The following is a 24381-nucleotide window of genomic DNA, read 5'->3' on the forward strand; positions in this document are numbered from 1 at the left end:
GCCACACAATCGCTCCTCTGCCTCGCTTTAGGCTCTGACTGCTATCTTTCCCAACTTTTTTTTCCCCCTTCCCTTCCCCTCTCTCTCTCTATCTCTCCTCCTCCTCTGTATTTTTTTTTTTTTCATACCATCGTAACTCCACTAAAACAAGAGCCAACGACGGTGAATTGCTTGACCTTTCTCATTGTGCGTCGGTGTTTTGTTGTGTGGTCTGTGTCGACTCGGCTCAGCCCCATACATCAGGAGAGGTTTGTTGTTCTGGACACCTTTTGTTTTTGGTAAGAATTCAAAGTGTCGCCGTGTGCATAAAAGGCCGCCTCGCTAGGAATTATCTAAACATGCAGCAATGATTGATTCTTTAAAACGCAGCAAGAAAAATAAAAGGCTCTGTTTGAGACACGTTTTTTTTTTTTTTTTTTTACTGTACAAAATGCTTTATAGTTTTCACAAAATACATTTAGAAAGCTCCATTTTAAATAAAATTAAATTGAAATATTTAAGAGACAGCGTGTTTTATCTCAGAAGCAATGCTCAGACGTAAACCCCGGTGCGTGTCCATGTTCTACGCACACACACTGAAATAAAAATGCAAAACTTAAAAAGAGCATGATGACAGATGATGCTAGAAAAAGAAAAACCCATCCCATGGTCTTTAATTATAAATAAGGACTGTGGTGGGGAGGGGGGGGGGGAGAGGGGGGAGGGGTTTGACTGCAGTCTTCGAAGCCAATGTTGTTGAACAAAATGTGTTTACAAAATTTTCCAACACAAGAGCAATATCTTAGAAAGAAAGAAAGAGAAAGAAAGAAAGAAAGAAAGATTGTGTTCTAGATGAAAATACAAAGGCTTTGGTCTGTTTTACAATCAACAATGATTAGATCTGATATGTACTTGTAAACAACTGCCAAACACTTCAGTTTAAAACTCTGTCAAGCAATGTTTAATCATAATTATAGGATTTAAATATTTCTAGTCGCACATTTTTGACCATAGGACACTATATTACAACTATACCCTAAGAGACAAATTGTACCTGACCCTAAAGAAATGCAGTTCATGATGCATGGAACATTTATAGAATATTCTTGGGGATGTAGAACTGAAAAAAATTGGCTTTTATTTGGAGAAATCTTGCTGAAAGATTTCCACACACACACAACAAAAAAAAAGGGAAGACAAGTACTTTACATTTGAACATTAACAAACTGGATTATATCGAAGACGCAGTCAACCATTTACAGAATACAGGTGTTTTGGAGGGGCGGGGGGAGGGAGGGGGTTCTTGCTGCACCTGTTTTCCACAGTAATGTTCTTGGTGGTGATCTAAAGAATCAATCCAACCACAGAAGCAGGAGCTCCAAATTGTTTTTGCATGCTGCGCCGTCTTTGCACGCTTGGAGCTGCTGATAGGGATCCCGTTCTAATAAATGCAAGGCCTCCCCCTGCGTCTGAGAGGCCAGGACCCCCGCAGCCTCGGTGAGTGGATCAAGTTTGGGTTTTTTTCCTCCGCTATATATCCATTCATAACGAATAGGACCAATAAATAGTTTTCTTTTTTTTTTCTGTCGCGGTAAGAGTCTTCCCTCCAGCTTTTTTCTTCTTCTTCTTCTTCTTCTTCTTTTTTCGTCTTTAATGATATGCGTCCAGAAACCATGCAAAAGCCTGGTAGAAAGTCTCGATATAAGCAGATTAAAAGATAGTCATGGCAGATTCTCTCAGCTTCTCCTTTAGCAAAAAGAGAGGGGTGGGGTGGGGGGGAAGCAAAACCAACATGGTTTTCTAGCAGTCCATCTATCAGTACTTGATCTTGTTTTTCTTTTTTTCTTTTTTCATAGTAACATACAAATGGCCATTTACAAACACATCAGAGCAGGGGTGGGGGGGGGGGAAAAAGGGAAACAATGACTGAAGTTGGAGATAGAAAAAGAACGGATAAGTTTTTGTTCCATAAAAATTCAACACCGGGCACTTTACAGAGGTCCACTTTTTTCTCTCTCTCTCTTTCCACAGTTGGTCTCTCTTCCAAGTCCTCGTTTGAATGTGCCTATAGAGCTACACAACAGCACACTGTCCCAGCGGGAGGGGGGAAACAAAGCCCAGACGTCCCAAGGCTCTCCCAGAGTCCCTCTCGTTCTTTCCTCTTCTTCTGACTGTTACCTCTTCCTCAACCCTCTCGTGCCTTTACCCCCCCCCCCCTCCCCCCCTACTCTCCTGTGCCGTGTATGTGTGAGGAGCACTGCCGGAGGGCGATGGTGGAGTGGGTGCTTACAGGGTGAAGTAGCTCTTCTCCCTACTGTAGTCTTGACCAGTACTGAGACATGTCAGGCTCGCTCCCTGGGACTTGGACAGGGACAGACACTCCAGGAGAGATGAGTCCTGCAGAGACCGAAAACAATAATAAAAATAAATAAAAAATAAAAGGAAGAAAAAACAGAAATCCATCAGCAAAGAGGCGAAGCAAGAGTTATCTTTAGAGGTTGAAAACAGATGAATGGATGCACCGTGTGCACTCAGAGGTGACACAGGGACAGAGTGTTGTACTTCTAAAGCTTGTGAAAAGGAAGTGGACAAGCGTGGGGGGGGTGGGGTGGGGGTGGGGGGGTTGAGTCACAGTGCTCTGCACACGGCCGCTCTCTCAAACGCTTGCAAGCTCGATAAATTGAGGCCGCTGCGATGGCATTTAAACCGAGAGCGTACAACGGCAAATGAATCAAATTAATTAGCAATTTAGCACAGAGGAAATGTGGTTCTGCATGATTAACTCTTCATGACTATAACCGGTATGTATGGCCCTCTGAAACAGCACCCTAATGGGGTGGAACTAAACTATGTGCTGGAGTCTGGGGGGGCTGACATGATGGCCCAGGGTGGCAATGAAATGAACAGGGCTCACGCTGCCGCCGCAGAGAGAATGATGTCAGATTGACCCCGAGACGCTTAAGCGATGGAAGTCTCTCGAAAACAGACAGGATGGGAAGGTAAAGCGGCGGCGACAGGGTCATGAATCAGACATGGCTATGCAGTACCCCCTAATTACGGGAGAGGTGGCAGATACTTCACAGTGCCGCGGTTGGCTCCCGCAAGGATGTTGGTAAAACAATGAACTTTCTGCCTACCTGTTGAGGTGGTACCAGAAGTGGTCATTGATTGGCTGTTCATATGTGCCTGCATATGAGGGGGCGTGTATGTTTCGTAGCTCCGCCCGTTCACAGGCGGACTGGTAGGCAGCATGCAGGAGTAAGAGGAGGTCTGGCTGGGCTATAAAACGAGGAGAAAATGATTTATTAGCTTAGCCAACCATATTTTCAGCTCAGTAGTCTGTAATAGCTTTTTATGCTGCAGTTTTATTGATGCTTTCCTGTCATAAAAAGCTGTTGCATCTCGCTTTTGTTCTTTCTTTATTTTTATTTTATTTTTTTCCCCCCAGGAAAATAAGACTTTGAGGGTGTCTGTTTTGGACATACTTCTGGTGAGCTTGTTTACACACGTACAGTAAGCTAAATCCCCGCATACCTCACTAGGAGGTTCTCTACTTACTTGCATAGGTAGATTGTTGGCCATGGTGAAGCTGGGCATAGGGGGCAGTGCACTGTAGGTGTTTGTTAGTGCAGAGTCAGGCCTTCCAAGCATTGACCCCGAGGTGAAAGACACTGTAAGTGGATGGAGAAGGGGGAAAAAAAAGAAAACATGAGAAATTGTGCTCACACACACACACACACACACACAAACATTCACACATGCAGTCCTTTGGTCAAGAGAGCTCATCTCATCTCTTATTTTCTTATGATGATGGGCACAGAGACACGCGGCACAGGGCCTCTCAGGTGACTGACTGGTGAGCATGAGCTTCAGCTCTGCTGGTGCGCCCTCCTGCCTGATTCTGCAATTACGCAGATAGTCAGCTGTGAGATTTTTACCCAGTCATCCATTAAAAGGAGAAGCATGGCTTTTCTTCAAGCGTACTAGAGCACGCAGCCTCATCAGTCCACATGGATTGTAAGCACATGACTGTTTGATGATGTATCACACAGACATTGCCTGATTTGGACCAGCAAGTGGTTAAATGTGACACGGTAGACGTAAACATAAACATATAGAATATAAAATTCAGATTAGGACTATTGATATTTTCATATATATATATATATATATATATATATATATATATATATATATATATATATATATATATATATATATATATATATATATATATATATATATATATATGCATGTATGTATGTATAGCATTTGCAAGTGTAGATTAAAAATAATTTTATCAATTTACTTTAATTCTAACATTTTGGACTTGCCTATGATCTTGCAAAACTATATTCCTATCTAGAGTTAATAGAAGGCTAGTCCACTCTGTGGCATCCCAGTTCGGACATGTATGTGACAATTCTTGCATATTCTCAAATTTCCTAGTGCGTTTTCAAGAAAAAGAAAAGGAAAACTGGTCTGAGCAGTGCAATCCCAAAATATGATGCAAAAACAGCTGCCGTGTGTAATTATTTCGTTTTTCCTCCTTATATTGCTTTCAAACATGCTTTCTTGTAATCTTTTTAAGTGGATCTTAAGGCGCTTTGTCGTTTAATAGAGGAAATTTGATGCCCTGAATTTTAACCAGGACGCACAAAACCAAGTCTAATCTGCCGGTGGACTATTCTAAAAAAAATAAGTTAAAGAACAGCTGGGGGAATATTGAAAGGTGTTTTGAACTCTTTGTAAAACTTCTTCGCCGCAGTGTGTGGCTGCCCTACCCGGTGTGGTGGGCTGCGGGATGGCCTGGTAGACGCTGGTGCTGAAGCTGCTGCTGATGGGGATGTGACTTGAGGAGTTGTTGGCCTGCCGGCGCTGGTTCCGCAGCTTCTCCTCTCGCCTCCACTTTGCTCTTCTGTTTGAGAACCATACCTTCAATAAAAAAAAAAAGCAAAAGTACGTTTGTTTGTGTTTTCCGCCACACAGATAGAAATCCCAATGGACCACTGGAACCAAAACAAACTGTAGGCCAAGCCCCTCACTTGTATTCTTGCTTCGGGCAGGTCGATTTTCGCCGCTAGTCTTTCCCGTGCGAAAACGTCTGGATAATGCGTTCTTTCAAACTCTGCAATAAACAAATCAACCAGGGAGAAACACGAGTAAATATTTTGCAAAGGTGTGTAGACGCGCAATTGCGTGTGTGCAGAGGTACTAGTTAATAAAAATGCGCATTTAAAGACCAAGAACGCATGATTTCTTCTCTCTCCCCTCCCCCTAAATTAATTTTATGAGAAGCGCATTGGTTGTCATCGTTTTATAAAATAATAGTAGGATTATTTTTATTTTTTTTTGTGTGCGTTTCGGACCTTTCTCCAGCGCCTCGATCTGCTCCTGCGTAAAGGACGTGCGGTTTCTCTGCAGCTTTCTCTTGAGCTGCAGGCGCATCTGCGTCTCCTCCGAGTCCTCGCCGTTCGAGCTGATGGAGTTCGTGTTTTCTCCCGCGCCGTCCTGTTGTTGGCAGCCATCTGAGAGGAGATGTGAGGGGAGGGGGGAAGAAAAAAGAAAAAAAAAACGTTAATGGAAATATACATTCATTGAATCTAATTGAATAATTAATTATCGTGTTGCATGAGCCTACAGCTAATTGTACAGAGTGCGGTGCTACATCATTAATTAAGCCCCCCCTCCCCCTCCCTTCTTCCCCCCCATCATGGCTAATTTAATTCAAAATTGGAGGAATTATTGCAATTTATTCCTAGTGTTGCCAGATTACTGACGAAGCACTCCTCGGCACTCTAAGAACACCAGGAAGTGTTGGTGTGAGAAAAAGAAAAAACCGAAGTGTTTATAAAATATTGTGGGAAAAACAGGATTGCCCTGCGCACTTATCGCGTCCCAACAATGGGCTGTGCTCTCAAAAGGTTAAGGGAAATGTGTCAAGATGTGGCCAGCCTCTTTTAAGAGCCTATGAAATGTATTAAAACCCCAAACTCCGCAGCTCCCCCCCAACCCACCCCACCCCAACCCGGTCCCCAATCCATCCCCTCTGTTTTCTAGGACAGAGCAGCGCTTCAATGGTCGCTCCCATATGGGCGTTGGTAGAGCCATTGGGGTGACCACCAACTTTTGAATAGGAGAAGACGCTTTTCATAATGACACAATGCCTCCAGGAGTAAGGGGAGCCATTATGCTATGGACACAGCCAGGGACGACCAGCGAGGCCTAGGTGGGTGTAATATATGGGGGGAGGAGGAGGAGGAGGAGGAGGCGTGGGGGGGTGACAAAAGGATCCTCTCTCTGTGGAGGCGCGCAGGCTATAGTGATCTAGCATTGTGCGTACGAGGATCCCAGTCAACAGAGCTTTGAGTCCAGTGTGTTAACCCTTATCCACTACCATCATTAATCACGTCCCCCGGCCAGCTACACGCCAGTCAGGATTTCTGTCTTCAATTGGAAACAAATGAGTGAGGAGAGAGCACGCAACCCCCTGAACAACCCGAAATAGGGCCAATCTATTCACTGGCCCTGCTTGTCCGCGGTGGGCCCAAAAGGCCCCTTCAGTTGCAGGGCGAGGCTTATCGACTAATGTCTGTCTTGTTGTTGGACATCATTATCACACCGAGAAGTTAATGCGAAATTAAGCAGCGGGCGCGCCATCGGAGGGAGGTTTGTGTAATATCTCAGCGATGCGCGTCCCCGGCGCTATAAAGCGTATTTTTTGCGCTCAGGCTGGAACCTGTGGATCCATTTGCCTGCACGCCACAGTGCACAACAAATAGAACGCGTTTCTTTTTATTTTTATAAAGAAGTTCAAATTATCTGCAGTGTTATATTCACATAGGCCTGAATATATAGTAAGTGTTTCAATATGTGAGTCAGGGGATGAAATCCGATGTTCCTTGACAATTTCCCCCGCTGCATAATGGACAAGGCATTCATCTATAGACCAACAGTTCGTGTCCGCGCTATTTGTTTCTTCGCTCCGGATAATCCACAAAAAAAAGGAGCGAATGTGCAGCTATTATCCCTCTGCCAGACCCACTGACGCTCGGATGGGATTTTGTTTTCTTTATAAAAGCGCTGGGAAATAAACTCATTCTTTAGTATCGCGGTGTCTCAACCAGTCAGGCGGAAAAGCAGCAGAAGAAGAAGAAGGGGGGGGGGGGGGAAAAAAAAAGGGGGGGAGATACCGAACCAATTGCGGCACCTTTCAGCTGCTGAGACTGGATCAAAACACTCTTGAGAAACCGCTTAAAACTGAAAGAGAGAGTGAGAGACTAAATCCTATAGACGGGATTTGGAGCCATATAGGCAGCGAAGGAGAAGGAGAAAGGGATGAAAGGCACAGATCGGCGCGGAGGTTTTTATTAGTCACTCTTTTTCCAAAATATAAAGCTGTCTTCTGTTCGGGGGCCCCGTCCCTCGCCATGTAACCTTTTATATGTGTTCAGTCCGCTTGACTGATGGAAAACATATTTTAGGCCTCCTGAGACAAACACTTGAAAATACAATAATGATCTCAACAACGTAGATTAGGCCGTATTTTTATTATTATTATTATTATTATTATTATTATTATTATTATTATTATTATTATTATTATTATTATTATTATTATTATTATTATTGGGGTTAATGGTAATACTGTCAAATTATATATTGAATCTTTTTATCATTATTATAATTATTATTAAATAAAGTTAGACATTTCCGGTCCTATGTTTAATTTATTAATACGTTTTTAACATGCATCTATACACATAAATTGAATATAAATGATAATTAGAATAACGCTCGCCTCGCTGCTTGCTGACAGGCCCACGCGTCGTAATGATCATCTCATAAAATGCTAAATTTCTTTTGGGTTGACGGAATTCCACACATGTGTTTCCGCTTCCTGGTGCGTGTGAAACAGATACGAACGAGGCGCTTTGTCATTCGCTTTGTTGTCGTTTCTCTCTCTTATTTAAGCGAAATAAGTCCGTGCTGCCTTCCGCATAAAGTGAGGCCTGCAACGCCTAGGCCCGGCGGCACAGAAAGCCCTCTGGAGTGGCACATTGGCGCAGCAGCCCCGCCATCCATCTCCACGCTCCTGCATGTTACCATAATGAGACACAAAGCCCCCCTCTAATGAGCAATTACGCATAGTGCGGGCCGTTCCCAGAACCAATCATTGCGTGTGAAGGAAAACATTCCTTTGTACTGATATGCGCGCACACCGCTCGGCGGCTCGGCCTCCTCCTCATCATCAGTAGGAAAGGGGAGGAAGTGCAGGCTGTTGGATGGACACCTCTGCTGAAAGGACAAGCCGCTGTCACGCACATCCATGTCTGGGACAGTGGAGGCATTCAGACCGCATGCTTGGCCTTCAGCTTCTTCTAATAGAAAACTCTTAATTGGGGGTCTTGTTAGGGAGGGGGCGTCAAAAGAAAGCGGGCGTTACACTGCTTGCCTGCGGACAGAGAGGCATGGCAACACTTTCTACCTTAAAGTTGCGAATCGGATACCCTTGTGTGACTGACCACACGGGTCAGTGATGGAGCGCCCGGTTTATCATAATCAGCCAGAGACCGCCTAACAGCCGCACGCGTCAAGGTGTCTCCACCGCCGCGGCGTGATAATGAGGCTCACCTTGGTTGGGCTGCCCTGGCACCGATGTTCCGGGGTACCAGCCTGGCCGGGTCCCCCAAGTTCCTGTCTGACCGTTGAGCATTCTCAGCTTGTCATACATGCCATCTGCGCCCATCTGTTGCTTTTCACTCGCCAGGTTGCGGAGGACTCTGTTTATTGATGACACCTGAATGACAAATTGCATATGATCAAACTGAGGATCAGAAACGGGGGAGGAGCTGTATCGGTGTGAATCTGTTAAAAAAAAAAGAAAAAAAAAAAAAAAAAAAGGGCGTTCTCCGAGTTCACAACATAAGGGGGGGAAAGGGTTTTATAATCCCAATATTTGGTGGGGATTTGAAGCGCGCGTCTCGGTGAGCGCATGTCAGGGGGAGATCCCACACTTTTACAGCCTGCCCTCCCCTCCACTTTGAAACGCAGTGCATTTAATAAGACTGAATGGTTGGATGCCCATCTCCTTTTCCTCCACTGCATGGGAAAAAAAAGTCACTTCATGTGGCAAATTAAATCATGCACACAACTTCCAGTCAATGCACTTACGCTGGGTATGTTGTCGTTGGTGCAGATCCCCTCCGACAGCAGCCGGTCGCGGATCTCCCAGGCGAAGATCGACGGACACTCCCGCTTGTACTGCGCGATTTTGGCGACCACCTCCGGAGTGGCGACGCGGGGTTTGCTGCCGCCTATCGCTCTCGGCCTTATGGAGCCAGTTTCATAATATCTGCCCAGGATCTTGCTCACGCAGCCGTTGGACACCTGGACGGGGAACAAAAGACACAATTCACATACATTATTTATGACTATTAATGGTATATCTATGAAGGCTCAAATAAGTTTCACCTTTTCACTGTCCAGCACTTGGACTTCATCATGGGTCTACAAACACAGAAAATATGCCTTCAATTGTACATTAGGCATCTTTTCTATATAATAGCAGGCAGAGCACTTTCCTTTTTCTGTTCGCGGTCAAATTCAATTTGCAGCGAGGAAGTTGATTAATTTTACTGCCTTTTGAATTTGTCGGAAAATTGCGTTTTAATTATTATTATTATTATCATTTTAGGAGTTGCGTCATTTCCGTGTGTTCTCCAAGAGATCGTCATCAGACTGGGAACGCAGTCTGCGTAGAGAAGTTTTTTTTTTTTTTAATCTAACAAAATGAACAAACAAAACAAAAAAATAATAATAATAATCTCACCTGCAATATCCTGGAGATGTCGCAGGGTCGAGCGCCACTGTGAGCAAGTTCAACTATTTTCTGCCTGGTGGAATCCGGCAGCGGTCTGCCATTAACAAACACACCACCAAGCTGGTTTACGCCACTGTGACCTACATGGAGACAAAAGCGTCGGAGTCATCACAACGCAGCGCAGCGCTGGAGCAGGTAAGGCTGTGTTAGAGCATATAGTGGTGTTCATGTAATGATGAGCAGGATGGCTTAAGCGTTCAGGGGAACCAATATAAATAATAATAATAATAATAAACTAAATAAAAAATAAAAAAACAGATGCAAACATAAAGGCAGCATACGGTCAAACTGAAAGAAAAACCTTCCCCCCCTATACAACGCGTTCGAGAACATCTGTAGCACTCTCCTCCGATAACAAACAGAGCACAGTTATACAGCAGCTGACACATGCAGAACAGGAGTTAAAAAGGACAGCAGCAGCGTCACACGGACCAAGCCATAAAATAAATAAATTATATATAATAAACATCCTGATCAGGTAGATAGAATTGATATTTGCGCGACCGTCTGCCTGAAGATGTAACACACAAACCGGCAAACTTCTCCATCCTCCGACAAAGACCAGCAAACCCCACTCAACAACAACCCTCTAAATGGGTGACCGACGTCGCCGACGAGCTCGTTAAAAACTTGTAAAAATGTTTCGATTTGATTAAGAAGAGAAAGATTTTATATATAAAAAATGAAAAACAAAGGCGGTAAATCTGGAATATTTGCTGAAAAGAGGCGCACAAATAGCACCTAAACAATGCGGTAAGCGTTAGGACGCAAGTCCCACGGTCACTATATGTTTTGTGTTATAATGTCTAAAAAAATAAATAAAAGAGAACCGCATTTTAAGATTCCTGTTAAATTGATACGATTGCGTCGCCGTAGAAGCAAAGAATAAAGCCGCAAACCTGAAGCCAAATGGGAAAGCTGACTCCCCGGAGTGCCTGTGCTGCGCTCTGATCCTCCGCTCCCTTCCCCTGCGCTGCCGCCCGGTGCATTGACTCCGGGAGCAGAGGCTCCTTAGCAATAAATAAGCTCCAAATATAGAAGAGGGGGAAAATATGATGAGCCTGCCTGACATTTGTCTTTAAAATAAAGCTAGCTGCACGTCAAGTTTGAGCTTAATTTCTGGAAATGGGCGGAAGTCGCCTCGGATCATGCATGGGAGGCTAATTGAAAAGATCAGTTGGAGCACTTGTGGCAGGCATGTCACTTTATGACACCGCTCCGCTTTTGAAAATCGCATCGTCACGACAAATAGTAGCATGATAAAACGACCCTTTCTGTCTGCATTTGGATATCACTCAGACAAAATTGGACGCTACTCGTTTACCCTCCGAGGGAGACTTCCTTTTAAGGTGGCCAGGGGCTACGCGCGGTCACACAGACGAGGGCGCGCCTGGATTCTTAACATATTAAAAGTGACATGCAGGTTTTTTTTCTCTTCTTCTTCTTCTTCTTTCTTCCTCCCCCTTGTTTGTATTTGACAACAAATGCTCACAGCCACTGCGGTCCTGTTGTGTGCAGTCGGTGGGTGTCTTTACTCTGCACTGTGCAACGTCCATTCAGCAATGAGACTAGACTTTATTTATATTATGAGAAGGGGGGGGGGGCATCTTTTTTATACTTGACTGGATGTAAACCTGTTTAACCGAGCAACATATCCCTTTTGGCCGCAACGTGCAATAATCTCCCAGCGTGGATCTGATTGATGGTAAATCCATTATCATCCCTCTTGCTCTTCGGTAATTCCAGGATTAAGTGGAATTAATAGACTTCTTACGCTGGAATTGGCCTATTCCACATTAAGCCGCACTGCTTCTCCTCCACCGCTCCATCACCTCTGATTTATACCCGTCATATAAATCCTCCGGATCAATAAAACCGCCAGATAAGGACGTCACATAAAAAAAAAATCAAACTCTCTCCCTCTCTCGCTGTGCTTTCTGAGGTTAAGTCTTAATCATGGCGGCAATTCCCTGAAGTGGCCGCAGTCGATCTCGCCCGCTGGCGCTGATTACGCGCCCTTGTATTCTATTGCGAGTCGACTAATAGGAAAACATATGGTGTCAATTTGGACGCTCCCCACCATATACACCCAGGAGTTATTAGCACAAAAGCCGGCGAGGCCGCCGCGACCTTTAGACAACCCAAAGGGCCGGGCCGAGTGATATCTCCTCGGCAATTCGCAGCAGACATCACACGCCAAGCCAGGGGAGCATCCCATTAACATCAATCCGCAGCAAAGCAGGAGCGCAGGGGTGTTGTACACGGCTTTGATAAAGCCCCCATCATCTTTGGAACAGACAACTGGCAAGCAAGCGATAGAAATAAAACAAATAAATAAATAAAAAATCCCCAATGCTGCGGCTTGTTGTTGTTTTTTTTCTTCTTCTTCTTCCTCTATTATTATTATCATTATTACTGTCAGATAAATCAACAATCCGGGTGGATTCAAATATGTTTGGATTAAAATGCGCACAGATTACAGCACAGACATCGAGGTATATGGATTATAATATAATAAAATTATTCCACACACCTTCATCACAGATGTCATACACCTCTTGTCCAGCAGCAAGAGAGAAAACGTTTCATGTTTATCCTTTTTATGTTTCAACACACATACACACACACACATACACACCAGGAATGAAACTTTAAACAACTTCATCTTTGCTTCTTTCTTTTTTTTTTTTTTGTCTTTTTTTTTTGTCTTTTACCCATGACAATATTCTTATTTATTATTTATCCCCCCTCTGAGCCTACACTGGTTAGAATATGAGCACTTCTGCTTTTCTTCCTCCTCCTCCTCCTCCTCCTCCTCCTCCGGTTCATGCTGTCTGTACTGCAGGAATATATGGACTAATCTACATAAGACATTATTGCCATTCCCCGTGTTTCATGCGGGGCTCTCTCTCCTCTGCGAAGCTCATCTCGTATGCAGCCCTGGCAGCCAGCTCTAACGCTAATGCAGACGGCTGTGCAATTATTTAATACCAACTCAAGCAGAAACAAAAAATCTCCCTCTCGACCCACCCCCTCTATTCTCTCCCCCCCCCCTTCTTTCTCTCTCCCTCTCTCTTTCTCTGTGTGCGTGTGTGTATTTCTGCAGAGGCATGGCGTGTGATTAACTTGTTCAATAATAACTTTGCCCATACATATCATTGCAAAATTGGTGTAAAAAGATGATAAATTAACTGCAATGAAACGAGCATCAAATAGCAAAGAACATTTTTTTCCCCTCATGCAAATTTCTGCAAGCATACGTGTGTTGTTGTTTTTTTATTATTATTCTTTTCTTTTAAATACTGCAAAAATGTCAGTGGGTGTTGCTTTTCAAGCAACCACGGCTGTAATGAGAACTTTCAGCACACACAAAAAATGGAGATATATGAAAACAACTTACTGTTCTGCATCATTGAGGCTACGCCAGACTCCCACGTGGCTTGGTTGTGGTATTCTACGCGTCACAGGGAAATAACAAAGCTGGTTAGCATCACCTTTCACCAATCTCTCATAAATATGTTCATTTTTTTGCTTGTTAAAGTTTGAAATCATTTTCAGCATTTTTGTTCCCATGATTTTTTATTTTCATTTATTTTCTCGATTTGAATTTGGCAGCTGTCTTTTGTTGTTCTCTTTTTTATCTGTTGTCTTTCTTTTTCTTTTTCTTTTTCTTTTTCTTTACACATACAGATGCAAAAGTGATTTCCATGACATCCTGAGTGCATGTTTATGCTTATGTATATTCATATATGTGGATTTTAATTAAACTTGCCTGGAAACAGAGTTGACTGTCCACTCTATAACAATTTAGTCAATCATCTGCCGCTTTCACTACTTAATGTCTCCCTATAGGACAGAGCAGAACAACACATTAGCACAGCAGCAGCTACACTGATCTGCTCATACCTAAAAGGCTACCCCCCCCCCTCCACACACACACCACCACCAACACCCTCCACCCCTCACCCCCAACTTTATTTACAATTAACCTAAATCTGGTTGCCAAGCAAATGACTTATAATTGACGTGAGACAACGTACATGTCAGCACCTGTCAAAATAGAGTCGCACTAACAACCAGCAGGGCTATATAACTATGTTACAGCACTTTTCCCTTCAGTGCTTTTATTTTGATGTGGGTGGGGGGTGGAGGGGGGGGGGGGGGTAAACAAAGAAATCAGCTTTCATCGTCCCAGCAAGAGGCCTTTAACCAGCCCTCTGTTCTTTTCTCTTTTTTTTAGCTTTTTTTTTTCGTTTTTCTTAAAGGACTTGATGTAGGAACTGTACAGTGACACACTTTGTCTAGCTCGCCTCACTGCTCTCCAAAGTAGAGAGCAGGAGGGGGTACAGAGCTGATGCACAAAGCCTGCTGGTTTCCCCAACAATCTCTGTACATTATATATATATATATATATATATATATATATATATATATATATATATATATATATATATATATATATATATATATATATATATATATATATATATATATATATATATATACCTCCAACTCTGGGGTGAAAACTCTGCCTATGCGACTAGAAGCACGCAACTAAAACACACCAACAAGTTCAGATTAATACAAAGAGCCGGAGGCATGAGTCCACCCCCTCCGGGAGCATTCACACACACTCTCTCTCTCTCTCTCTCTCTCTCTCTCTCTCTCTCTCTCTCTCTCTCTCTCTCTCTCTCTCTCTCTCACACACACACACACACACACATGGCCGTGACCCCGCTGCCGCTGGTGTGCGTCAATGCTGGTTTTGTCTGCCCTGCTCTCTCACGGAGAAATACAAATTTCTAATGATAAAAAAAAGAAGAAGTGATTTCTTGTTATAAATATTTGGTGGTTTGTTCGGTGCTGCTGGTGCGGGTTGTAAAGCGCGTTTTTAACGACACAACAGCGCAGTGGGGCGCTCAATTGGAAAAGACAAATGCTGTAAAGAAGCTATTGAAAGAGAGAGAGAGAGAGAGAGGTGGTGGTGGTGGTGGTAGGGGGATGCAGATAAAAAAAAAGGGGGCCAAGCCAGGGAGAGGTCTGAAGTTTTCATTTTCCTTCCTCGGTGCGGAGCTGTGTTGTGTGCAGAGAGAAAGAAGAGGGGGAAAAGTGGGGAAAAAGGGGGTTCCACGGAGCGGTGTCTCTCATAGACATGCGTGTTTAGGCCGAGGCTTGTTTTGGGAAGACGCGAAGCAGGGGCCACCATTACTTTTAGATTATAGCGCGTTTGAACAAATGCTCGGCCATTAATCAAATTCAGATTCCTTCACACTGACCCACATTACTCATCTGCCAGCATGCAAATCCCATAAACTCCATATCACATAAACAGGCAAGTTGGATCTATTTAAACCAACGCCTTGCATCTGGACAGAAACAGAAGTAAAATAGTCTCGCCGAGATTTTTATAATAATAATGATAACAATAATAATTATTATTATTATGAAAAATGGTCTCATAAATGCGCTGGCAGTCGGTCTGTAGCTTTCAGCCTTCCCCCGTATAGGGCCGAGAAGTTAATCATTTATTTAGGGTCGAAAGCTCAAACGCTGTTGTTCCTGCGGGTTAACTAGTCTCTAATCTGCATTTCTTTCCCTCTAGTAATACGCAACAGCCACGTCTTGATTCAACATGCGTTATTCTGGCGGCTGGATGCTGCGCTCTTTCTCCTGCACAACTGGTCCCACGTAAGGCCTTGCGCTGCTCCAACCTTAGGCCAAACATGCATACAAAAATATAGCATAATATTTATTTCATTTTATTCTATTTATTAAAAAGTTACCTCTCCTCTTACTAATGCAAAAAAAAAAAATAAAAAATCCTGAAAATGCATTAATCCTCAGACGTATTTTTTTTCTATTATAATTTAAGAACACTTTCAATGTTTCTGATTTTATTTATTTTGTAATCCGAATGACATCAATAAATTAAATCAAAGCGCGTCTTGTATTAATCTCGGCGTTGACGTTTTAAGAAAGTAGAAGCAGCAGCAGTCTGTGACCGATTCTCTATTTTAAATCCTTATATTTACATTAGAAAATGGATCTGATGCCGCTTGTTTGAACTCGTAAAAGAGACAGTGTCTACTGTATCCTAAATCCTGAAACATTAAAACCCACATAAAGATATTTAAAAAAAATAAATAAATAAACATCTTCAAAAGTCAGCAAAAGAGCATAAAAGGGCAGGTACGTTTTTTTCTTTTTTTTCTTTTAGTTTTTGTTTTTTTTAGTTTTTTTGTTGAAACACAAGCAAAGCCTTCTTCCTGGATGAACATGGTTTGTTTTATTTATTTATTTAAATGTATTTTAATTTACAAAAATTTAAAGAAAGCGCTTGGGTGATTCGCCTGCATGAATCAGTCTGACACCTTTCCTCAACGGGTCATTGCGCTCCATTCTCCACGATGATCACTGTCCTGGCTCAACGTGGCTTTTTTTCCCCTCTTTGCTTCTCCCCTCTATGTGCTGTCATAAATAAGCGGTAAGCTATCCATGGATCTAAACGCAACAAGAGCAAGACGAGGGGTGGGAGAAAGGAAGAAAAAAAAAGAATAGTGGAGCGGATAAAATCCGACAGAGGCGCTGAAGGCGATTCGCACTTTTTGAAAGAGTCCACGTCAGAAGACAACCACAAGTTTACCACGAAACTACATCAGAAAATATAGCACTGTAATAATAATAATAATAATAATAATAATAATAATAATAATAATAATAATAATAATAATAATAATAATAATAATAATACATGTGCCAAATAAATTAGGAACATAACTTTTGGTTAGAACCTCACCTTTTTGGGGCATCCTGCGACCTCGTTAAACTATAAGCTGTAGAACCCCGTTCTCCACAGCAAAATAACAGGAGGAGGGGGGGAAAAAACAGCAAAAAAAAGCCAAAAAGCCGACCAGGATCTGGGTGTCTCTTTCTCCCGGGAACTTTAGCAGAGGAAAAAAAAAAATTAGTTTCCAGCGGTATTTGGCGGAGACGGAGGGGATATCCCTGCGAAGGAGACAGAGATTGACAGTGAACTCAGATGTCAGGACGCACGGACTTTGGCGCTGGATGTGCGCTGGCGTGTGAGAGAGCGAATGAGAGAGTCGGGATGCGGGAGAGTGGGGAAGAGAGAGACGAGGGAGGGTGGAAGGGGAGGAGGAGTGCGGGCGAGAGAGAGAGAGAAAGAGAGAGAGAGAGGGAGAGAGCGCTGTGGTGGAAAGGAGGTGGGGGTAAAGAGAATGAACACACCTATGCTGATTGGTGATGGAACAAGTGTATTAATGTTATGTGTTCTTGGTCGGCTGTGTGCGGCTCGCCTCGCCTCTCCTCTCCTCGCCTCCCCTCCGCCGCTCTTCACTGGCCCATTAGCGCGACCCGACCTCTGTCATCATCCCCCATATAAACACTTCCCCCCTGCGCCACAGCCAAAGCGGGAAACAGGGCTGAGCCACGGCGACAGAGGAGAAAACGACGAAGAAGTAGAAAAAGAAGGGGGGGGGCTAAGGAGGGCAGAGAGAAAGTCTTGAGTCTCTCCAAACCCTCTAATTTCTGCGGCCCACGCATGCCAATGCACCCTGTGCGTACTTGCTGCAAAAGCAGCGGCATGGACAGAAAACGTCCATTCCCGCATTCGGGGAATCTAAGACATCCTGGGTTCTAACCTGGGGTTCGCTACAGCCGGCAAAGAAGGAGGGGGGGGGGGGCACTGGAAACTACAGCAGTTGAACTAGCGCACACGTGAATGTTGGAGCTCGTAACACCGAATTAAAATCACAAAGAACAGCAGCGTGCCTTTTCTGAGGGAGCCGATGCTCTACAGATGGGATTAATGTTACGGAGGGCATGCGGATCCGCTTTTTTTTTTTTTTTTTTAGCGGAAGTTACCGATTAGTCGCAAAAAGCCTCAACTGTAGTTTTTTTCCCCACAGTCCTGTTACAGCCTTTTTATTTATTTTTTTTGCTATTCTTACTGCGCGACAGAATCCCCTTCCCGCACTCCCCGCATGATGAAACACAACGAGGTTCTTTCGGAGTTTTAGAAACTCCCCTGATTGGCAAATGTTTTCTAGGTTGATTTATTTTTTTATTTTAATTGCAGTTCTAAACTCACCGTCTCCCTCTGTAAAAAAAACAAACTCCACCACGTGCTTTTGTTTATTCTTTTTGAGCGTCACCGCCTCCCCTCCCGAACATACCCCTCCTGTCAACAAGGAGCGCCATGCGTAAAGAGCGCGGCCCTTTAGGCAAGCTCGGTTGCGTTTTATGGAGAGGTGGGGTGGTGTGTTTGTGTGGTGGTGGTGGTGGGGAGAAGGGGGGGGGGGGGTATTTTGCGACGTCATTCCCGCGTCCTGACAGCGAAGAGCACGCGCTCGAATAAAGTAAAGCAAATGACTGCGTAGCCATGGCCACACGCTCCCCGTAACCGCACCGGCTGAATGACTGGACCATTACCGCACACCTCAGCGCACCCAAAAGCAACCCCTCTGCGCCATGTGTCCGTGCGTAAACTCTGGGCTCTCTGCGGGGAAGGTACCCCCCAGAAAAATGGGGGAAGAAAGAGAGTTTGTCTGCATGGTGAGGCCAAAACCAAAGCAAAAAAACAAAACAAGACAAGAAAAAAAAACGGGGGCGCCTCTCAGAGAGGGCCAGAATACGAGACATGGGAAGAGTATAAACAGGGGGAGGGGGAGGAAATCGTTCTCTACTTCTTCTGTCTGTTTTTAGGGATGGAGGGGAGGGGGGACGAAATGAAGTCATGGAGGCCTACACTTGACTTTCTTTGACATGTGAAAAAGTAGGAGAAGTCAGAGCTCATCAATAAAACACTTTGGAGGTGAAAGAGGGCTCCCTAACAACCATCGCATTCCTGACTGCGGGTTCAATGAGTAGACAAACGACGCTGCCAGAGAGAGGGAGAGAGAGAGAGAGGGAGAGAAAGAGAGAGAGAAATGGAGGCAGAGAGGAACAGGGAGGGAGGCGAGGGAAGAGAAGAGAAGGGAAGGGAAGGAGGTGACGGTCTGCCCGGCTTGAATGGGGCCCTCAGTGGGCCGGCGAGATAATGAGCTGAGAGGACCGGCTCAAACTGTCACCGAGGGTCCCGCGGTGAGGAACAACACTCTGGCCAGTGCTCCCTCATCAAACAACCCGTAAACTAAACGAGCACATTCATCTGTTTCTCCTTGCTGCTTTGTTTCTACTTATTCAGACTGGTGGCTCAGCCTATGGGCCTGCCGTGATTGCTTGCAGCTTATATCATCTAAAGCGGGAGGGGCGGGGGGGTTCCCCAACATTTTTACGTCAATGACCCCTCCCATTAGACATGCCTTGGACCGCAAACACCCCCCCTCTCCTCTTCCTCCTCCTCCTCCTAGTCAAGGGTTTGTGCCATTAGGGGACCTCGACTTGGTTCCAAATGAAACAGTAGGAGGATCTAAGGTTTCATTCAGCTATATTGCTATGAATCATTAAAATGTTTCCAAGAGTTTAGATTAATGGAGTCTGTCTTGGGTGTATTACGGTAAGATGGTTGTTATCCCCCCAAAAAAGCTCCTGGAGAACTTTGAGCACGGCTGCAATTTCTTTTATTTATTTCTCTTTTGTCACCAGAAACAGTTTAAACTTTCCAATTTGGCTCTTCAAAAGGGTCGCAGAAATATTGAATTCTCCTGCAAAAACTCACCACAAAGGCGCACTTTTGTTGTGCAAATGTTATCGCCACTCAGTTGTCACAGACTGCAGCTGTCAAACAAAACAAAACGAAAAAAATGCGCACCACTAACCTGGCTGCCTTGGCTTGACAGACAGATTCCCCGATGAGAGTGTCAAGTAGTTTTCTTTGGAAACAATGACTCCAGCAGGTTATTGGTCTTGTTTTGTTTTGTTTTTTGGTTAAGCTGTAAATCCGCTCTAAGAACCAATTCGTTGTCTCTCCACTCTCAAGAGGTTTCTGTATTATTATTATTAATCTTCCCTGATACACCCATCTATCTAAAAGCCAGTTGGAATAAAGCGTCTGCATATTTAGGATCGTATCATCTTCTTTTTTAAGATCTGTAGTTGACGAAATTCCCAGCAATTGATGTCAATTAAACAGTATAGTATAAGATAAAGAAAGAAATGGGGGGGGGGGGATATGTTGGGAAAGCAATTAGCCCAATTCGGATTAGCAGCAACTAATGTCACAGGCCTTGAAAGGAAAGCCTAATCTGCTCGCTATTTCCCCCCTGAGGCAACGCGGTATTTGGGAGCCTAGAAACTTTTAAATACAAAAAAGTGGAAAGAATGGATGAATAAAATAAAATAATAAAGAACATTAGGGGAGATCTGAAGTGAAAACTTTTTGTTTTGCTGAGGGGAAAGGGCATCTGCTGGATGGTAAACTAACCCATTTAATTTTTATATATATATATATATATATATATATATATATATATATATATATATATATATATATATATATATATATATATATATATATATATATATATATATTATATATATATTTTTTTTTTTTTTTTTTTTTTTTTTTTTTTTTTTTTTCAAGTAGACTCTTAGTGGTAAAGTTTTCACAAATAAATTAGAGCAAATCTAAGGACCTCGTTACACTTTTGTTTTACCCTTTTGACATATAGTTGTTGTTGTTGTTGTTTGCCTCTATGAAGATCCCCTGCTGGAGGTTAGAGTTTATCAGGGTATGTCTCTCACCAAATATGCTATTTTTGTTTTTTACATTTCTGTTCAATGTTAACAGAAAAAATATTTGGGTTACCTACCATAATAATTTATTTAAAAAATACCTTATTCAAAATAATTCAGAGCTAAGAAACCATGGCAATAATTCAAGAGATTGCAGGCACAATATTACATTATTTTTCATTTTATTTTATTTTCATTGTTTTTGCTTAGCAATTACACAATTTTATGAAATTATAGCTATTAGATAAAGTTGTAATTTACTATAATATCACATTTTTAATTTAACACATTTTGTTTAGTGAAATTCATAAATGTATACATATCTATTTTCATTTCAGAGTTTTGTCATACCTGAAGTCATTGTCACCATGCTAAAACAAAGTTTATTTTAGCTGTATTACTGAATTTATTATTATTATTATTATTATTATTATTATTATTATTATTATTATTATTATTTATTTTTGTATTTTTTTTCCTTACGCATTCATGAATGTTTTTCAAATATATGCAGACCCTCAGCTTTTTTCCTCCTGTCACTGTGATCCATCAAACAGCCTCAGACTGACGCATTCACCCACTTCATCAAGATGCGTCTGGACACCAGCATTTTATTATTTTTTTTATTATTTTTTTTTATTTGCATGTATCAATTGGCACATTTGACAATCAGGACTCGGGCTTTAAACGCAGAATTTGGACTTTATGCTCTGAGATTTCGTCAGTCCGCATCAGCCATTTCTCTCCCTACTTGTCGGCGCACGTGGAGCCAAACAGAGGAGGCTCTTCCGATGGCCACAGAAGAAAATGCTTTTTCTGGCTAGTCTTTTTATTTATTTTTTTATTATACAAGTAATGAAATAAGTAAACATATAAGCTCGTTTGTTCTGCGTCGTCCTCAAATTCAATATCTGGAAATGCGACATTCTCTCAGCGTTATAAAGCCACGGTGTACAATTCGGCGCGTTGGCGTGTCTGCACAGGGCGGTCCGGCGCTCTGCTGCAAGAGACTTCAGGTGAGCAGCGGTCCGACAAAGCCCCCTCCTGGCAAAAAGGCTGAACGCTGGGAGAAACTCTGGGTCCAATGGTGTCAACAGAGCTGCTCAACAAGCGTGACAGGAAGGAACACAGGGGGCGAGCAGGAAAAACCTGGACCCGAGGCAACGAGGGGAGGGGGGGGCTGCATGTTATATGAATATTAACAAGAGAGGCGCATTTAAAAAGACGGAGGGGTGGCTCAGTCTTGCTTTTCACTGGCGAAAATATTGCTAAACTGATAAAACTCACACGTCATTGCGCCGATTTTCTCCATCAAGGCTCGTGTTGCCCTCGTAAGATGTTTTACAGAAATGATCTAACCTCATTAGGCATGGGTTTCCTACCAAACAGCCCCTCCAAAAATTCCCCCCAAACACTCCAACAAGCTCAGGAAGCGTCGATCCAAGCCCCTGCAGGTGAAATATGCCGCCAATGCACAGTGACGTCTCCACCGCGCTGAGCAATGGAGTCCGAACAGTTTTCAGGTCGCCAGAAGTTTTAATGGAAAGGTTTGAGCTTACAGTGAAAGTAAAAAAAAAAAAAAAAAAAGAAAAAGAAAAAAAACAGAGAGATGGCGAGAGAAAGAAATGCGCTCACTCTAAACAGCTCCGTGTTGTTTTCTTGTTTTGTTTTGTTTTTATTATAGAGTAATATGGGAAGCACTTAAAAAAATCCAAACATGCATCAGGCTTCCAAAAGGTTTTCAAAATGTTAATACATGCACATTTACCAGCGGCGCTTCCCTGTTTCATCGCTAGTATTGATTAATTTATATATGTATATTTTTTAAAATCTCTTTTAAAATGTAATCCAACGAAACTCACCGGAGTGACGGCCGCAGCAGCAGTGTGGAACCGGGTATCCTGTGCGTACGCATAGAAATTCGCTTCTTCCCATGCGCCGGATTGCTCCTCCTGAAACGTGTAGGTCCCGAATAAAAAAAAAAATCTGTCTACCTTCAGATCCGTCGTGGACTTGAAATGTCAATGAGAGTGAGGAGGGGTGAAAGAATACGCAGCTCTTAGCAGCAACTTTCCCCTTCAGCATCAGTCTGAAGTTGGCAGTGATTGGCTGCAGCGACGGCTCGACGTCACACCTTGGACAGGACTCGGTGGAGCGCAGGACTGGGAAGTACGCGAGGTGGCCTCCATGTGGAGCTCACCGGTCTGTGTGCTGTCCCAGTGCGGTGGGAGCTGCGTGTGTGCTGGGGGCCAGCAGCTTCACCACTGCCTCTGCACAAACCCTGCGACCTTATGAAGCGTATAGATATGTTTTTTTTAAGATATTATTTTAATCAGATGTATTTAAATTGCGCTGTTCTCAGGTTCCTCTAGACACAGGGAGCATGCTGCAGCTCAGTGGAGCATCCAAGGGGGGACCAGAGGGGGCCAGCTCCCACCCATGTAAATTAACTATTATTTAATAAATTTAATATTATTTTACTATTATTAAATTTATTATTGGCCAGACAGTCCTATAGACTGCATTTTAGGAGAGGAGTTGCTAAATTAATTTATGGATTTGTCAGTTAATATTGTAGTCAATGTCAGACTTCTAATGTACTTTCTAGCCCCCCCCCCCCCCCCACCCCCTTTCTTCTCTATTTTATGGTTCGTCTCTTGAATTATTATCCCATATTTAGGTAAGAAATGAGGATTCATGTTATTTTTTTTATCAGAGCTGGACGCTGTTGACGGGGGAGGGGGTTTAAAAGCATGAAGTCAGCGAAGTGTTGGTGTAGAGGTAAATATTTACCATTTTTTTTTTTTTTTTTTTTTTTGGGGGGGGGGGGGGGGTTACGACCGTTTTAAGTATCCTATGCATCTAATTGAATTATGTGAGGGATTCTGGTTTTTCTGTGCCAACTGGTGTGCGCCATCAGCAGTGCCCTTACAAAACTTTCCGAATGCACCTCAGATGTGCCTCCAGGGATCCAGAGAGCAAAAGGCCAACCAGATTCTGCGGTTTGGTTTGTTCAGCGGTGTTCATGAAAAACAATTATATCCTGTGATATTCTGTGTTAATTTAAAGAATGACGATTAAATCGTGACAAGGAACACTGAAATGACTGCTTAGGCGCTGCTCTGTTTGAGCATGCTCAGTGCAACAGGTGACCACATGGAAGCAACTCTTCAAGACTCCCCTAACCCATCTCAGTCAATACAGACAACTCAGATATAAACTCCCATCTGTAAAACAGAGGAATAAAAAGTTATTTTTTTTTTTTTGTCATAAAGCCGAGGTAACCAGACGTCTCCACTATTTTGTGCCTTTTATTCCCCTGGCCCTATAAAATTGTCATCAGTGACACATAATTGGGCTTCTGCTTGCCTTTTACCGAGGCAGGCTAAAAGCCTCAAACCTTTTCCCCCCCAACCTCTGATGTTTATGTCAATTTGAACAAGACGGTGAGTTAATGGGCAACCGCGCCGCCGCTCGTCTCCCAGGAAGAGGCCAAAGGAAGGGGGTGGAGGAGGGGGGGGGGGTGGCAGGGCAGGTACGGGCCAGCCAGGACTGGCTGCGTTCGGGCCATTATTTGGATGCGCTGCCATTAAGAGACCTCGATACTGTGCAACGCAGCAGGGTGCTCAACGCGGGCGCTGGAAACCGCACGGCTTGGTCCCTGCTTATCAGGCTGTCAATAAAACGAGATGGGATGCAGCGGTCGGGCCAGGTGCTCCCTTTCCCTTCCCACACAGCCCCGCTCTCCAGAAGCAGATCAGGCGTGAAGGCAAATCTGTCCAGCCGGTTTTCCCTCTGCCGTCACCACGCTGCTGCTGCTGCTG

The 24381-nt window shown here is 43.5% G+C and overlaps 1 protein-coding gene across 12 annotated transcripts; it reads right to left on the bottom strand.

Annotated features, from left to right (window-relative positions):
- Positions 1 to 448: 448 nt before the first annotated feature.
- Positions 449 to 22595, bottom strand: pax6b (paired box 6b). 12 transcript variants are annotated; one of them, XM_036136410.1, is made up of 14 exons: positions 22420 to 22594; positions 16659 to 16867; positions 13263 to 13316; positions 12396 to 12419; positions 9812 to 9942; positions 9454 to 9489; positions 9154 to 9369; positions 8614 to 8779; positions 5349 to 5507; positions 5025 to 5107; positions 4764 to 4914; positions 3538 to 3650; positions 3117 to 3258; positions 449 to 2376 (listed from the first exon to the last, which is right to left on the bottom strand). In XM_036136410.1, the coding sequence occupies exons 2-14, from the start codon at positions 16669 to 16671 to the stop codon at positions 2291 to 2293; spliced, it is 1374 nt and encodes a 457-aa protein (XP_035992303.1). In that variant the 5' UTR covers positions 16672 to 16867; positions 22420 to 22594; the 3' UTR covers positions 449 to 2290. The 12 variants fall into 12 exon arrangements, with proteins under 12 accessions (XP_035992303.1, XP_035992304.1, XP_035992306.1 ...); XM_036136411.1 differs by lacking the exon at positions 22420 to 22594 and adding an exon at positions 17111 to 17266; XM_036136413.1 differs by lacking the exon at positions 22420 to 22594 and adding an exon at positions 13635 to 13708 and having other exon boundaries at positions 16659 to 17001.
- Positions 22596 to 24381: the final 1786 nt, after the last annotated feature.

Source organism: Fundulus heteroclitus, chromosome 4 (assembly GCF_011125445.2).
Source record: "Fundulus heteroclitus isolate FHET01 chromosome 4, MU-UCD_Fhet_4.1, whole genome shotgun sequence".
Lineage (NCBI taxonomy): Eukaryota > Metazoa > Chordata > Actinopteri > Cyprinodontiformes > Fundulidae > Fundulus > Fundulus heteroclitus.

Bases quoted from the DNA above. Each gene is read 5' to 3' on its own strand.
- pax6b (XM_036136403.1), bottom strand. From the start codon at position 22,492: ATGGGAAGAAGCGAATTTCTATGCGTACGCACAGGATACCCGGTTCCA. The intron at 13,317-22,419 runs GTGAGTTTCGTT...TGTGACGCGTAG, and splicing joins CTGCTGCGGCCGTCACTCCG to AATACCACAACCAAGCCACG. The intron at 8,780-9,153 runs GTAAGTGCATTG...TTTGTCATTCAG, and splicing joins CCAACGACAACATACCCAGC to GTGTCATCAATAAACAGAGT.